The sequence below is a fragment of the Nerophis lumbriciformis genome, linkage group LG16 (assembly GCF_033978685.3).
Source record: "Nerophis lumbriciformis linkage group LG16, RoL_Nlum_v2.1, whole genome shotgun sequence".
Classification (NCBI taxonomy): domain Eukaryota; kingdom Metazoa; phylum Chordata; class Actinopteri; order Syngnathiformes; family Syngnathidae; genus Nerophis; species Nerophis lumbriciformis.
The window spans coordinates 27,672,369-27,689,598 of NC_084563.2; the positions used below are offsets into that span (position 1 = coordinate 27,672,369).

At 41.9% G+C, this 17,230-nt stretch overlaps 1 protein-coding gene across 1 annotated transcript in view; it reads right to left on the reverse strand.

The window, feature by feature from the left end:
• Positions 1-702: 702 nt before the first annotated feature.
• Positions 703-17,230, reverse strand: part of pcdh7a (protocadherin 7a) — an 86,380-nt gene continuing 69,852 nt past the window's right edge. Inside the window, exons 5-6 of the mRNA XM_061976898.1 lie at positions 7,299-7,500; positions 703-5,286 (exon numbers count right to left, since the gene is read on the reverse strand). Of these exons, the coding sequence (XP_061832882.1) occupies positions 4,757-5,286; positions 7,299-7,500 (732 nt within the window). The 3' untranslated portion in view covers positions 703-4,756. The remainder of the gene's footprint in view (positions 5,287-7,298; positions 7,501-17,230) is intronic.

Sequence of the window (17,230 nt, forward strand, 5' to 3'; positions counted from 1 at the left end):
ACAACAAAAACATCACCATTAAGTCAACCACTAGCATGACATCGGTCGACTTTTTGGACACCGCTAGATTTAAGGGTCCAGACTTTGCCAACACGCATAATTTGGACATCAGGGTGTTCTTTAAGGAGACCGACACCCATGCGCTCATTTACAAAAGCAGCTTCCACCCCAAGCACACTTTTGCGGGGTTGGTGAAATCACAACTTTTAATGTTTCATAGGATCTGCACCAGGTGGGAGGACTTATTGGTGGCCTTGAGGGCCCTCTTTTCTGCCCTGAAGAGGAGACTACGCTGACCTTCTGACCACTTCGTTGACATCCAACGCTGACGAGCCCTCTAGAAAGGTCATCTAGGGAGATCAGCACAACTCGTCATTCCACGACAGCCGTGTTCAAGGTCCATCCGACCTGACACGGCCATGCAGATCAATGCTCCTGTCGTTGTGCAACTGTTGTTTCTGATCGGGGTCCCCAGGGGGCCTTGCGTGCGGTTTGGGCGCCATCCTGGCTTATCATACACGGACAGTGCATTTAACCCTAACCCTAAATCTGAACAGTTATATTATTTCTGACAGTAACAAACAACTAAATAATGTCTATGGGGTTTCGTACATTTTTGTGAAACTGTGATTATTACTTATACCCTAATCGTACAGCTATAATCTATAATCGTGACAAGAGTCATGACAAATCAAACGTGGAAGTATTTGACGTTTTTAATGTCAAATTGAAACTTTTACAGGATTCTTCTTCATAACCAAACCATGTGCTGACAGGTCTCTTCTTTCTTGTCATAGCAAATGCAATTAGTTCATTAAGTCGTTAAGAGGAGAGCGAAAAACAGAGTAAATCTCGAAAGAAAAGTAAACAACTAAGGAAGAAAACAAAATCTCCCTAAGACATTTTTTTTCTTTCATGAGAAGTGCAGATTTGAAGAGCTTCAGCATGCCGTTGTCCTTTACGGTATCCAGTCAAGTGTCTGTACATGGCTATCTACAGGGGCTTAAGAGAGGGGAGGACAGTCCAATGTCCACTGTCCAGTCTGCTAAAATGTCCTCTTTAGGACTGCCACCCCTCTTGTTTTTGCAGTAGTGAAACATGTTTAAACGTGCAGTATATTATATCAAAGGTTACACTCTCACACTGATTCATTTACAGCGAGTTCCCTTGAAAGGTGCAATCATGAAACTGCCTTAAAACAGCAGAGATAAAGGGTCTCTTGGCAAAACGTTCCTTTTTGGAGCATCCATTCCAGCAGTGGATAAAGTCTGTCAGGGAATGAAGACAGCTCCAGGGAGACACACGCTTGTAGAAGGTACATACAGTATATATACATGGATAGGCATCAAATGCTTGCTGTCCCACTCATACTCCATAAGAATCTTAAACCTATTCCCTCCCCTCATTATCTGCTCGGAAAGCACCAGAACAATGAGGAGACACACTTCCTGACAAATTGCGGTTACATTCACATATTGAGACGTTGATAATAAGATTGTGTAAGATGAAGGGAGGAGAGGAGCCATAAAAGGGACTCATTAAGACCAGAGGGACGTGCTAACCCGATTATCTCATGATGGGAATTAAGATGTGCAGGTCTCCGTCTGCAGCCGCCGCTCTACAAAAGTGGGAAAGGGCGAAAGAGTTCATGCACAGAAGCATGGGGTTGCGCTTTGTGCAATCTGAATTTAAAAGTGTTTCCTCTCTTCCTGCCATCTTCATCTCTATTGGTCTTTAAGCACACCGTTAGTTACAGTACAGACGTAAGCAAATATTCCCAAAAAGCCTTTTTATTCCCAGAAAAGGAAGAAAAGGGTTAGCATAATTACTCCAGACTATGAGTCCTACTTACATTACGCTGACTATGTTTTATCTGGACAGCACAGTAGGATTGTGGTGTGTGCGTGTGCCTCACAATAAGAAGGTCCTGGGTTTGATCCCTGGGCTCTGTGGAGTTTGCATGTTCTCCCCGTGACCGCGTGGGTTCCCTCCGCGTACTCCGGCTTCGTCCCACCTCCAAAGACATGCACCTGGGGATAGGCCCCTCCCACCCCCAAATACATACACCTGATAGATTGATTGGCAACACTAAATGGTCCCTAGTGTGTGAATGTTGTCTATCTGTGTTGGCCCCTTCCATGAGGTGGATACTTGTCCAGGGTGTACCCCTCCTTTCACTCAAGTGCAGCTGGGATAGAGGGACAAGCGGTAGAAAATGGATGGATGGATGCATGTTTTATCTGCGCACTGTTGAATCTTACACGTTGTGATGGAAGTTCTTTTAATGGAGCTGCATGTTATTCAATGTTTGTATGCATAAGTGTGCTGCAGGAAAGCCAATGCCCATTGTCTTTGTGGTGAAGTCAATGTATGGATTCGAGGATTCATGCCTCCACGCCAGTTTGTGTGTAGGTGCGTGTGCCTGTTGGCGTGTTCATGCACACGCAGGGTCACAGTCTTGTAGGTGAGTGGAGAACGCTGCTTTGTTTTCCAATGTAGGCATACTTAATATCCAGGACATACAGGCTGTGTGTGAAGGCATGAGGTCAGACCCACTGTGATGCTATTTATGCGCTCGTGCTCTGAGTGGTTACATGAGATTATTATCAAAATTCACATAGTTGCAGTATAGAAAAAAAGAGTACCTGCTTTAGGGATCATTAAGATGATCTATAATAATTGCTTTGTACTGTACACTTGTTCATTGGTACTATACTGGAAGTAAAAGTACAGTTGGTGTTCCTCAAGAAACAATTGACACTAATGTAAGCCGCATATAACTAACAGACTACTTGTATTTTTACTCAACCTTGTCTTATCTAACTGGTCTACATTGTACGAAGAAGTATTAGAGCCACACTAAATGGGAAATATAATATGGCGCTATAAGAAGAAAGTCATCATTTTATAATAAAGTTGTAATAATACAGGGAAAATGTTTTAACTTACGAAAAGAAAGAAATTAAATTACCAGTAAGAAAAATTACAAGAATATAGTTCGATGTTTATTTTTAGGAAAAAGTTGTAAAAGACACTAATGTCCTATGAGAACAGTTTTAAAACGTATTGTTATGATTTGTCCCACCAGGTTAGAGTCTGTGTATTATTCTCCTTAGTTTAGTGGCCTGATATGTTTTTCGATGCTCCTTTGCTTCCTTGGTTACATTTTCCTATTGCTAGGTGACTGATTAGCTGCACCTGCTTTCTCTAATTGATTAGTGTCCTCACTTGGTTCTTCCCCAATCACTCCCTTTTATATTCTGGTGTTTTCCAGTCTTAGTTTCTGCTCCATTGTTCGCTACAGACGACGATTTGTTTGTTGTTTGTTTCACGCTACGTATGTTTTTCACTCAGCTATCTTAATGCCATGCTAACCTAGCACCCAGTTTGGTATGTTGCCTTGTGTATTGAAGTAAAGACTCATCTTACCTGCAGCCTGCCTGAGGTCCTCCACATCTTTGGAATCACAAACGCTTCACAACTAGCCGGCTTACGATGTTTTCGAGAACAAAATCTGAGTATCTCTTGCAATTTTATTTGAATAAAATCATAGTGTTACGAGACTTTGTTTTACTTGAATAAAGTTGTAATATTTTGATAAAAATGTCTAAACCAAAAATAAAGGTGTAACAAAATAATTTCAAAAAGTTGTCGTTTTACATGAAAAAGATGGGGGAGTTTAAAGTTATGTTACCATAATTTGTATTTATTTATTTACAAAAACATAACATAAACCAAATAACTACAGAAAATCAGCATAAAATAAAGATGTCGTAAAAGTGAAAAGTTGCAACTTCAGGAAATCAAATCAACATAAAAAAGTCTGAATATGACAAATACAGCCTTTGCTCGGGTTGTTGATCTTACAACAACTCCCTATTAAATTGAATTCCTATTCTTGGAATACAGAATTGATTCTGGATTCAAACTGATTCTCAGATGATATTATTGGTCTAATCTTTATATTGGAATTGTAATAATGATGCAAGTTATAACAAAACTTTTTCAAAAAAGGTTACAAAAGGTCCTCTTGGGTGCTGACATATGACGTATACGCGCAGCGAGTAAAATAAACAAAATTCTCAGTTTAAAAATTTACTCTTAAAAATAACAAACCAATTTAGATTCGTAATAAATTAGAATCACAATTTGGATGGGAATTGGTTTTTGTCAGCATTTGCTTTAAAATGAAAATACGCAAGATTCAGTCTGTTGCTTGCAAATGTCAGGTTTGAATTCTGTGTTGTTGCCACTTTATTTTTGTAAAGTGGTGTGTTTATTATTAAAAATGTATATTATTTTTTGTTGGTATAGTGTGACGCTAATTCTGCTTCAATAAATTCAAACCGGATAGCTAAGTTGTATTTTTTTCTGCTTATCGCTAAACTTTGAACGTTTGCCGCTTGACTCTTGAAAGTTTGCGTTGTGATGAAAATTTCAAGTCTTTCTCTCAGAGGCAGAAGGTCAGGCATGCATCAGATTCAGGTAGAAAAACAATGAAGGAGAGATGATGTCGTCCTCCTCCACATGGACATGATAGAATCAGTGCCTGCAGGCAACGTTCACTTCTTTTTCTTCTTGTTTTGTAGTCTTTTTAAAGGAAAGTACTCCTGGCAGGAGCTCTCAAAAGAGTTGATGCATCACTGGCTGAAGTATAAATATTAGAATCCACAAGTTCTCAATGCATATACAACTTCTAGTCAAGCATCATGTTGACAAGTCTGACTAAAGGCCGATTGCTGCGTGCCGGAGGAGGTCACAGGTAGACTTCACGGCGTGACAATGTGAGGCAGGACGTGGTCTTGAAGTCCCCTCCAGTTCGGGTGAGAGGTATGACCTCCGCTGGGTTTTGGCCTTCTTCTCCTCCTCCCTCCTCCTGTTGGCGCCTCCCAAAGCCTGCGCTGCTGAAGGTGTCGTACGACGCCGAGGTCATCTTCCGGTTGAGAAGGTTCCGATTGTGGTCGCCCATGTTCTTATTGGCTCTTCCTAAGGTACCCAGAGGGTCACCGTTGACTAGGGGTAACCTCTGACCTTCTCCGGGGACGACAATCCCTGGATCCGAGCTCCCGGCACTCCCTGCGCTCTCGCTGTCGCTCTCGTGATCGTTCCTTCGCAGATTGTTGTTGTCGTCACCGGGGGCAAAGGTGGAAAGTCGCGGGGGGTCGCTGCCGTGGCGTTGGCGTGGGGACGAGCGCATGGGCATCCAACACGTGTCTGAGTGGCCGAACTCATCACACTCCCGCGTACACTTTCCGGTCAAAGCCACATCTGGCAGCTGTCTGGCATCTGAAAACACGATGAAACAATATTTTAGGTGATTACATTTCAGAGGTTTGAACACAGGACATGACTGAACAATCAGTGAAGAAAGACACGAGAAAAGGCAGAGCCAGCAGAAGATCTGCTGATCCAGATCCAGCTGTGCTCGGCTGTCCCTGAGACACCTCAGAAAACACTTTTATTGAAAGTTAGGATGACGTACACGGACTAGAGGAAGTTACGTATCGGATTCTTTTACGATCCCAAGAATGCTGATTGAAGAGGTCAGTGAAGCCTCCTCACACCCAAAGACCAAGGTCAGCGTTATTGCCCGTTTAAAGCCATGCAAGGCTATAGTGGCCTTCATGCAAGGTTATAGTGGCCTTCATGCATCACCACAGTTCTTTCAGCTGTGCAAGGGATACATAGAAAACAGCTTTTTTTAAATAGCTGAAGTCCTGATTTCAAGGGAAACCAATTTGGTTGTCAAAAGAAAAAAGAATGTAAAATAAAAAATCATGTATGTGTATATAGCTTTAAGCAGCAGAGAACCACAAAAGACTGAGTTTCGGTTGAAAAGAAATGCAGGCGTACAGGACAGTTCTTGGACAGGACTAGGTTCTTTGCGGTCCAGGCACTCAATAGAGAGTTCAGGAACACCACATAGAAATTGACGTTTGCAATGCAAAATGAAAAATTCAACAGGACTTAGAATCAACAAATTTTTCCCTAAACTTTGGAAGTCCTTTCTAAAAAAAACTCAGAACTGACCTTTTTAACTACGTAAAGGCAACTGTGTTTGTATCCAATGTCCTTTTGTCGTTCATCATTTTCACCTTTGAAACCAGCTGCATGAATAAAATGCACGACTGTCTCATGTGCTGGAATTCTATCATTTCATTGACCTAAACCAACATTTTTAAAGTTTTGTAATGATTGGGATGCATGAGAAAATGGAACGGGCCTTTCGACCTTGACAATTATATACCCAACCAATGTTGCAATAATCAAGTGCCAACTACTCAGTCAGCATTAAGAGCGCTAACCTATCTCTTTCAAAATCCTTTTTGTTGAAATACAAATACATACTTGAATATCTGCTCGACTGATGATTTAAAAGCATCAAGTATTATGTAATAAAAATAAAAATATGAAGCGATAAAACATTAATATTTATGTATACTTATTTACAAATACTTGGTGTTACAAGCGGCCCACTGAGGGCAGATATAACTGCAATGTGGCCCTCAATGAAAAGGAGTTTGATTTATGGTATAGTTATTATAATAACTATGTTGTGTACTGTATGGTGTAGTTATTATAATAACTATGTTGTGTACTGTGTGATTTAGTTATTATAATACCTATGTTGTGTACTGTATGGTGTAGTTATTATAATAACTATGTTGTGTACTGTATGGTGTAGTTATTATATTAACTATGTTGTGTACTGTGTGATGTAGTTATTATAATAACTATGTTGTGTACTGTGTGATGTAGTTATTATAATAACTATGTTGTGTACTGTGTGATTTAGTTATTATAATAACTATGTTGTGTACTGTATGGTGTAGTTATTATATTAACTATGTTGTGTACTGTGTGATGTAGTTATTATAATAACTATGTTGTGTACTGTGTGATGTAGTTATTATAATAACTATGTTGTGTACTGTATGGTGTAGTTATTATAATAACTATGTTGTGTACTGTGTGATGTAGTTATTATAATAACTATGTGTACTGTGTGATGTAGTTATAATAATACTATGTTGTGTACTGTATGGTGTAGTTATTATAATACATTTTGGTTAGTTGACAACATGCTAGCATGTTAGACTGTGTGTGTGTGTGTGTGTGTGTGTGTGTGTGTGTGTGTGTGTGCGTGTGTGTGTGTGTGTGTGTATGCGCGTATGTGTCTGTGTGTGTGCGCGTGTTTGTGTATGTGTGTGTGTGTGTGTGTGTGTGTGTGTGTGTGTGTGTGTGTGTTCGTGTGTGTGTGCGCGCGTGCGTGTTTGTGTGTGTGTGTGTCTACTGACCGTTCTCCACATGCTCCTCCTCCCCCACACTGCCCTCGGGTGTGGTGCGCTCGTAACCTTCCTCCGGCAGCGGCAGGGCTCCCATGCGTGGCCCCGATGAACTCTTGCTGCTGGGGGTCTCCGAGTCCTCCAGGCCGCTGTCGTAGCAGCCAGGATCCTGGGCCTGGCTGACCACGGAGAAGGTCACCCGGCGAAGGGTTCCCTGCAGGGCACAAAGAATATGGGATGAATCATCAAGTACTTCAAGTACCAATGGTTGTCACACACACACACTACGTGTGGCCAAATTATTCTCTGCATTTGACCCATCAACCTTGATCGCCCCCTGGGAAGTGAGGGGAGCAGTGAGCGGCAGCACTGGCCGCGCCCAGGAATAATTTTTGGTGATTAGGGAAGACATATTGGGTGGGATTAGGTGATTGTGCTTCCGTGCAAGTGTGCTGCAAGGCAGGATCATATTCTCAAACAATCATGGTTGCCTTGCAAACGTTTTGGGTAATCTGGTTTGGATTACAACTGCTTGGCCATGCCTGATGTTTACCAACCTTTGGCCTGCCCCTAAACTGCTTCATGTGTTTTGTTGCAGCTGGGAACATCCTTCACAGTGGTCCTTTATGTTGACTCTTGTCACATTCTGGGGAAGAACACGTCCCTTGTATGTCAACAAAGGTTCACGGCAGAGGATGTCCAGTAGTCCTCCAAACATGAAGGATTTGCTCCACCTGCACAATCTAAGGAGGTCCGAAGAATGAGATGTTTGGGACTTTGCCACAAGGGGTGGCACTTTTATGACTTCTGTGCTGCTTCTTGGGGAATTTTGGATCTGCCTGACAGCAGTTGCTGCCTCAGCATAAGGAGACCGGAGGAGATGCAGAGTCGCGATGGACGAGCTTCATGGAGCCTTTGCAGGATTTGCATGTCCCGGACACTTTGGTCTCCTTGGACGGACTCTCACTCTTTCACATCGACCATACATTGGTCGAGAGCGAGTGGGCAGCCTAGGAAAGGGTCGACTCTCTTGGCTGCTTAATTGGGTCTATTCCTGTCTCCTAAACCCCCACGCTCCCAGCAGACCATGGCATGGAGCCCTGCAGACACCACCACGGTGTATGTGGGGGTGAAAGGGTGTTTTTGTCTTGTTGTTTGTCTATGAGCGTACTATGTATTATTTATTGCTGCTTTTTTCCCAGTTTTATTTTTGGAGCTGTATGTAAAAATTTGAGATGTCCAATAATATCGGGCTGCCGATATTATCGGCCGATAAATGCTTTAAAATGTAATATTTAGAAATTATCGGTATCGGTTTGAAAAAGTAAAATGTATGACTTTTTAAAAGGCCGCTGTGTACATGGACGTAGGGAGAAGTACAGAGTGCCAATAAACCTTAAAGGCACTGCCTTTGCGTGCCGGCCCAGTCACACAATATCTACGGCTTTTCACACACACACAAGTGAATGCCACACATACTTAGTCAACAGCCATACAGGTCACACTGAGGGTGGCCGTATAAACAACTTTAATACTGTTATAAATATGCGCTGTACTGTGAACCCACACCAAACAAGAATGACAACAGAACAAATACCCAGAACCCCTTGCAGCACTAACTCTTCCGGGACGCTACAATATACACCCACCGCTACCCCCCCCCCCCCCCCCCCCACCTCAACCCCGCCCCTCCCAACCCGCCCACCTTAACCTCCTCATGCTCTCTCAGGGAGAGCATGTCCCAAATTCCAAGCTGCTGTTTTGAGGCATGTTAAAAAAAAAAAAAATGCATTGTGTGACTTCAATAATAAATATGGCAGTGCCATGTTGGCATTTTATTCCATAACTTGAGTTGATTTGTTTTGGAAAACCTTGTTACGTTGTTTAATGCATCCAGCGGGGCATCACAACAAAATTAGGCATAATAATGTGTTCATTCCACCACTGTATATATCAATATTGGTTGATATCGGAATCGGTAATTGAGAGTTGGACAATATCGGAATATCGGATATCGGCAAAAAAGCCATTATTGGACAGCTCTAGTAAAAATGGCGCCCCTGAAGTGGCAGCTCTGTGCTCTTTTATTGTATTTGATGTCCTTTGGGTTCTTTAACCATTCCCTCTTGTTTCATACCAAGATGGCCACCACGGTACAGTGCCCTTTCGTAGGGGGCAGCAGAAAAGGATTGCTGCAGCCAAGTGGAGAGTGTGGACTCAAAAGTAACAACCTTGGTGAAATGTGCTTGACAGCGATAAGGAATAGTCAAGTGGTGCAAAAAAAACATGGCAGGTGACTTTGAAATTCAATCATCATTGTTGGGCCAGCAGTGATGATTCAGTCACTCAGAGCCAGCATCACACCCGCTGTGATCTCCAACACACAAATCACCTGCGTGTAGCCAGCGCCGCCAAGCAAGCGTACATCAGAGAGACTTAAATGACTCCTTGTGGCCTCCAGGGATCACTTTCCTCCTAGCTCTTCTCACAGCCTTTTACCTACGCTCAACATTACCACCCTTTCAATTTACACCGGCTTTGAAACGTGTCGTGTGCGCGGGAGGAAGAAAAGGGATCAGAGAGACAAAAAAAATACAGATTAGGGTGGGAAGAACTCAAATAATGCAATGTCGCCTTGGGATAATCTAGAGGGAATAGTGATGGACAGCTTGGATGACAAGCCTCTTTCTTTCCTTGCAGACACAGAAGGAAAGGAGAAGTTCACCTAATGAACATGAAAGACAGCAAAATGAATGAAGAAGAAGGTTGCTTGTCATCTTGGTCTGAGATGAAAGAAGGAAAAGTAGCGCTCTATATGGACTACAGTGTAGGCTTAATCAATCATTTACATCTCAGGTTCTCCTCTTTTTTCACATCCAAAAATCAAATGAATGCAAGTGCGAGTAAGAATCGTCTTTGTTGCACACATCTCTGATCAGGTCCATCAAACTATAACTGAGAAATGAAGAAAACACAAGACAGAAGTCAACTTTGCTAAGAAGAAACCATCCCAGTTTGGACTGGAACATGTGTAACTATGGCAACTGAGCACAGGTTCATTTCCGGTTCAAATTACCTTCTTCCTCCTGGCTTTAAGCAAATAGATTAGAAAAAAAAAATTAAGCAGTAATGTCTTGATCTTTTCGGGGGTGGGGGAATGTAAATATGAAGAAGAAAACGTTTTGAGAATATTAGAAAACATGAGGGACAGGTAGGACCAATTATACGTCTGAAGTTGTTCAACACACCCACATCTGCGGTCCTCTCCAAGGTTTATCATTATCATCCCACTGGGTTGAGTTTTTCCTTGCCCTGATGTGGGATCTGAACCGAAGATTTTGTTGTGGCTTGTGCAGCCCTTTGAGACACTTGTGATTTAGGGCTATATAAATAAACATTGATTGATTGATTGAGTTGAGTTTTATGCAATGTCACATAAGTCATTATTATCTAATGAGTTACCACGCATCGATCAACAGTTCATCAAAGATGTTGATTTGATTGATTTTTATTAAGGATCCCCATTAGCTGGTTGCCTCAACAACCCACTAGTCTTCCTGGGGTCCACAATTCAATACAATTACAAGTAAAAGCATATATGTCAGGACTTGGTCCGGGGTGTGTGCTTTTCCAGGATGCAACGGAAAGTTGGCACGGGCGAGACGGGAATTAAGGTACATGATTTATTTATTAACTATAAATACAAAAAAAAAAGGATCAAACAAAAAGCGCGCACAGTGGTGGAGAATAAACTATGAACAATTAAACAAAACTTGCAAACTATGGCTTGAATAAAGAAAACTTACTTGGCATGGACAAAAAAGGAGCAGCGTGAACATGGACATGAAAAAATGGACAGAGCATAAATGTGGTGTGAGGTCGTCAGGACAAACAGGCCCCGCCCTAGGCAAGATTTTAGGTGCACCCCCCCCCCTCACAAGAAACCGAATAGCTTTATCTTTGACCTTTTCTTTTTTTTTTCTTACAACTATACCTAATATATAAAGGGGTGGACAAGTGATTATTACCTGCAGGGCAAACATTAGCTAACCAGAAGGCAATAACAATGTAAACAAAAAACACCTGCTTAAAAGATCTAATACCTGAGGAATGTAAGGTGGGAGTACAGTAATTACCTAATGTTACATTATTATTTTCCATAACAATTTAGCCCCCTCCACAATATTAACCCGACGTTAAAACAGAACTAGCTATTTATTGATTAGCAATTGCCGAATCATGTAACATTAGCTTAATGCTACCAAGCCAGGTTACTATCACATTCTGTAACAGACAAATAATTTCATGTAGGCTAACGTTACCTACCTGCTACCTCTGTCTTTTCTCGTTTCTACTCCTCTTCTTTTCTCTTTTTTCTTCCTTGGGCACCTGACAGTTTTGGCCGTTTTGACATCTTGTGTTGATTTTTTGATGTGGTGACGTCCAAAAAGAGTCATGTTACGGTAAGGGAGAGGGGGGGGGGGGGGGGGCGTAATGTTGTAACAAATAATATTTCTATTAAATAGGCTTTACTTTGCATTTTAATTAACGTGGGATTATTTTTTGTATTTAGAAATAATAGTACCAACTTTCTTTCTTTTTTTTTTTTTTCTCCAACATTTGTGGCACTGGCGTGGCGCCCCCTGATGGACGGCGCCCTTAGCATTTGCCTATACGGCCTATGCCACGGGCCGGCCCTGAGGACGAACAACAGAAAATGAATGAACTTAAATACTATGGACATGATTAGTGAAAGCAGGTGCGTGACTCAAAACGTGAAACAGGTGCGTGACGTGACAGGTGAAAACTAATGGTTGCTATGGTGACAAACAAGAGTGCACAATGAGTCCAAACGTGGAACAGGTGAAACTAATGGGGTAATCATGGAAACAAGACAAGGGAGTGAAAAGACAGAAACTAAAGAGTCCTATAACTAAACAAAAACATGACTTAACACAAAACATGATTACACAGACATGACAATATAATTATAACTACACAATACAGAAAAAAATTATAAAATAAAAGCACCAATAATATCTGTGTTTATCTTCTCATTTCTAAAGGTGAATTATTTGGATAATTATCCATGAGTCTGAATGTTGATGACAATATTTAGGCAAGTCCTTGAAGGCTCAGAGAAGTTTGAAATCAGCAATCCAAACTACGATTGTTTGTCTTCTTGCTCAGTCAGTCATTTATTGATCTTGGCGACGACACACCTGGTCTCCTGACACCGTCTCCATCTGTCTGCTTGACCTCATGCTTGCGTTAGGTAAACACGAGGACTCTTCTCTGCAGCCAAGCACATTTGCTGCCATTGTGTGTATTTAAATAAGCCCTGCAAATATATCATCTTCAAATGAGTTAACACACCTGTGGCTTCCTGAGAACCTTCCTGTCAGCATATTCCACCGTCTCATTGCCTTGATGCACAGCTTCAATCAGGCAAAACATCCACTAGACATAGTGTGTGTGTGTGTGTGTGTGTGTGTGTGTGTGTGTGTGTGTGTGTGTGTGTGTGTGTGTGTGTGTGTGTGTGTGTGTGTGTGTGTGTGTGTGTGCGTGCGTGCGCGTGCGTGCGTGTGTGTGTGTGTTTGTTTCGTCAACAAACCTGGGACTCACTGGACAACAATGTAGCGCACCTGAGAGTGCTCTCCATGGCTCAGATGTTAGATGGCTTTATTCTGCTGCCCTTTTGGCGCAGCAATAAAAGAGAAAAGTGGAGCGGCGATAACAAAGCAGAGTGTTGAGAAAGACGGACTAGTTTCAAACAAAACATCCCAGATACGCATCTTCATATCTCACCAGCTAATTTCACACTAAAGGCACAAGTGAGCGGGGAAAATAATCCCCTTAAAAGATCAAATAATATGGGGTGGAGCTCATGAAATATTCATTGAGTAATGCTAAGGAGTGCAGGAGTGTATACTGTATATATATACAGTGTGATGCAAGTATTTATATGTATATGTAAACACATACATACATATATACAGGTAAAAGCCAGTAAATTAGAATATTTTGAAAAACTTGATTTATTTCAGTAATTGCATTCAAAAGGTGTAACTTGTACATTACATTTATTCATTGCACACAGACTGATGCATTCAAATGTTTATTTCATTTAATTTTGATGATTTGAAGTGGCAACAAATGAAAATCCAAAATTCCGTGTGTCACAAAATTAGAATATTACTTAAGGCTAATACAAAAAAGGGATTTTTAGAAATGTTGGCCAACTGAAAAGTATGAAAATGAAAAATATGAGCATGTACAATACTCAATACTTGGTTGGAGCTCCTTTTGCCTCAATTACTGCGTTAATGCGGCGTGGCATGGAGTCGATGAGTTTCTGGCACTGCTCAGGTGTTATGAGAGCCCAGGTTGCTCTGATAGTGGCCTTCAACTCTTCTGCGTTTTTGGGTCTGGCATTCTGCATCTTCCTTTTCACAATACCCCACAGATTTTCTATGGGGCTAAGGTCAGGGGAGTTGGCGGGCCAATTTAGAACAGAAATACCATGGTCCGTAAACCAGGCACGGGTAGATTTTGCGCTGTGTGCAGGCGCCAAGTCCTGTTGGAACTTGAAATCTCCATCTCCATAGAGCAGGTCAGCAGCAGGAAGCATGAAGTGCTCTAAAATTTGCTGGTAGACGGCTGCGTTGACCCTGGATCTCAGGAAACAGAGTGGACCGACACCAGCAGATGACATGGCACCCCAAACCATCACTGATGGTGGAAACTTTACACTAGACTTCAGGCAATGTGGATCCTGTGCCTCTCCTGTCTTCCTCCAGACTCTGGGACCTCGATTTCCAAAGGAAATGCAAAATTTGCTTTCGTCAGAAAACATGATTTTGGACCACTCAGCAGCAGTCCAGCTGGTGTCGGTCCACTCTGTTTCCTGAGATCCAGGGTCAACGCAGCCGTCTACCAGCAAGTTTTAGAGCACTTCATGCTTCCTGCTGCTGACCTGCTCTATAGAGATGGAGATTTTAAGTTCCAACAGGACTTGGCGCCTGCACACAGCGCAAAATCTACCCGTGCCTGGTTTACGGACCATGGTATTTCTGTTCTAAATTGGCCCGCCAACTCCCCTGACCTTAGCCCCATAGAAAATCTGTGGGGTATTGTGAAAAGGAAGTTGCAGAATGCCAGACCCAAAAACGCAGAAGAGTTGAAGGCCACTATCAGAGCAACCTGGGCTCTCATAACACCTGAGCAGTGCCAGGAACTCATCGACTCCATGCCACGCCGCATTAACGCAGTAATTGAGGCAAAAGGAGCTCCAACCAAGTATTGAGTATTGTACATGCTCATATTTTTCATTTTCATACTTTTCAGTTGGCCAACATTTCTAAAAATCCCTTTTTTGTATTAGCCTTAAACAATATTCTAATTTTGTGACACACGGAATTTTGGATTTTCATTTGTTGCCACTTCAAATCATCAAAATTAAATGAAATAAACATTTGAATGCATCAGTCTGTGTGCAATGAATAAATATAATGTACAAGTTACACCTTTTGAATGCAATTACTGAAATAAATCAAGTTTTTCAAAATATTCTAATTTACTGGCTTTTACCTGTATTTATATATGGAATGCGAGTATATATATGTATATATATATATATATATATATATATATATATATATATATATATATAGATACATCCATCCCTCCATTTTCTACCGCTAGTCTTTTTTGGGGTCGCGGGGGGAGCTGGTGAGGTACACCCTGGACATGTCACCACTTCACCACAGGGCCAACACAGAGACAGACAACATTCACACTCACATTCACACACTAGGGACCATTTAGTGTTGCCAATCAACCTATCCCCAGGTGCATGTCTTTGGAGGTGGGAGGGGCCTATCCCCAGGTGCATGTCTTTGGAGGTGGGAGGGGCCTATCCCCAGGTGCATGTCTTTGGAGGTGGGAGGGGCCTATCCCCAGGTGCATGTCTTTGGAGGTGGGAGGAAGCCGGAGTACCCGGAGGGAACCCACGCAGTCACGGGGAGAACATGCAAACTCCACACAGAAAGATCCCGAGCCCGGGATTGAACTCAGGACTACTCAATATTTTCGTATTGTGAGGCACATGCACTAACCCCTCTACCACCGTGCTGCCCGTACATATACATCAGGGGTGGGCAATTAATTTTTACCGGGGGGCCGCATGAGCAACCTGAGCACTGCTGGAGGGCCACATCGACAATATTTCAATTAAATTTTGCTCAAATTAATTTTTGTTAAACCGTAAGATAAATAATAATAATAATAATAATAATTTCATTTAACCTAACTTAACTCTATACAAAAGCAGTTTGCTTATGATGGTTTTATTTTTAACACTGTCTTACACAACTCTTCCTGATGTATATTACAATGCAAAAATATACATTTCTGTCACTTTATCCTGCATCCTCTTTAGAAGTCCAACATTTTTCCCCGTCAGATTTGGACAACCATCTGTTGTCACACCTGCCAGCTTGTCCCATTTCAGTCCTAACATGTCCAAACACGCATTTACCTATGTGAACAAGTCATTACCTGTGGTTGTCTCTTTAATTGGCTGCATGGCTGCCAGCTCCTCCTTTATTTGAAAGTCTGCAGTTATCCCACGTAAGAAGATGAGCAGCTAGGCGGTGTCACGTACATCGCAGCTCTCATCCAAAGCCAGCGAAAAACAGTCAAAGTCGGCCATTCTGTTCTTCAGCTGAAGCTCCAAGTTTCCAGTGATGGTCTCAACCCGCCTCGTTACAGTGCGTCGGGAGAGTGACACGTTCTCAAATGCGGCCCTCTTCTCCGGGCATATCAGCGCAACAGAGCCCAATAAACACTCCTTAATAAACTCTCCGTCAGAAAATGCCTTACTTTTTCTGACGATTTTGTGAGAAATGACGAAACTTGCCCTGACGGCTGCATCTCTGGAGGTGTGAAATTTGGCAAAAAGTCCTTGTTGGGTTTGCAGTTTTACCATCAACGCATCAGTCTCCCTTGTCCGCGTTTCATCAGACAGATTACGGTATTTTTCCTCGTGCTTCGTCGTGTAGTGGCGATGCAAATGCTATTCTTTAAACACAGCAACCTGTGTACCACAAATTAAGCACACGGCTTTACCTTTCATTTCTGTAAAGAAATACTTGGCAGTGCATGTCTTGTTGAAAACATGCCATTCGTCATCAACTTTTCTCTTTTTAGTGTCTCGGGGGTAACCGTGCATCACTTGTCGCTGTGCACCTTCACTCACAGGTTACACACAGATATACGCCCATAAATAACACTTTTCAAATTAAAAGCAGGACAGTTGTATTGCACGCACGACATAGATGTTTTTTAAAATGTATTTTGTCATTTGTGATTGCCGCTGTTCACATTCACTCACAATCGCGCATGAGCATACGTCCACACGGAAGTAATACAAATAACGCTTTTCAAAACAAAAGCAGCACCGTTGTATTGCACACTCGACATAGATACTTTTTAAAATGTATTTTGTAATTTATGATTGGCCTCACGCGGGCCGAACAGGGACGCACAAAGGGCCGGATGTGGCCCGCGGGCCGCAGAATGCCCAGGTCTGATATACATATATATTTATATATGTAATGCGAGTATGTATATATATATATATATATATATATATATATATATATATATATATATATATATATATATATATATATATATATATATATATATATATATATATAAAGTGATACAATTGTGCACTCTTGAAGAGTGATGCATGGTATTTTTGGCCTGCTAAAACGACTTGACTGAGAGAGCGCAGCTAAAAGCGGATGTTGTGATGACGTGTCCACCTCCGCTAGCTGCCCAGGTCTTTTCCTGCGCACACGGGTGACATAGCTCGACCAAAGATGATGTCAAAGTGGCAAACAGGTGGTGTTGTTGTTTAGACTGCAGTCACATTT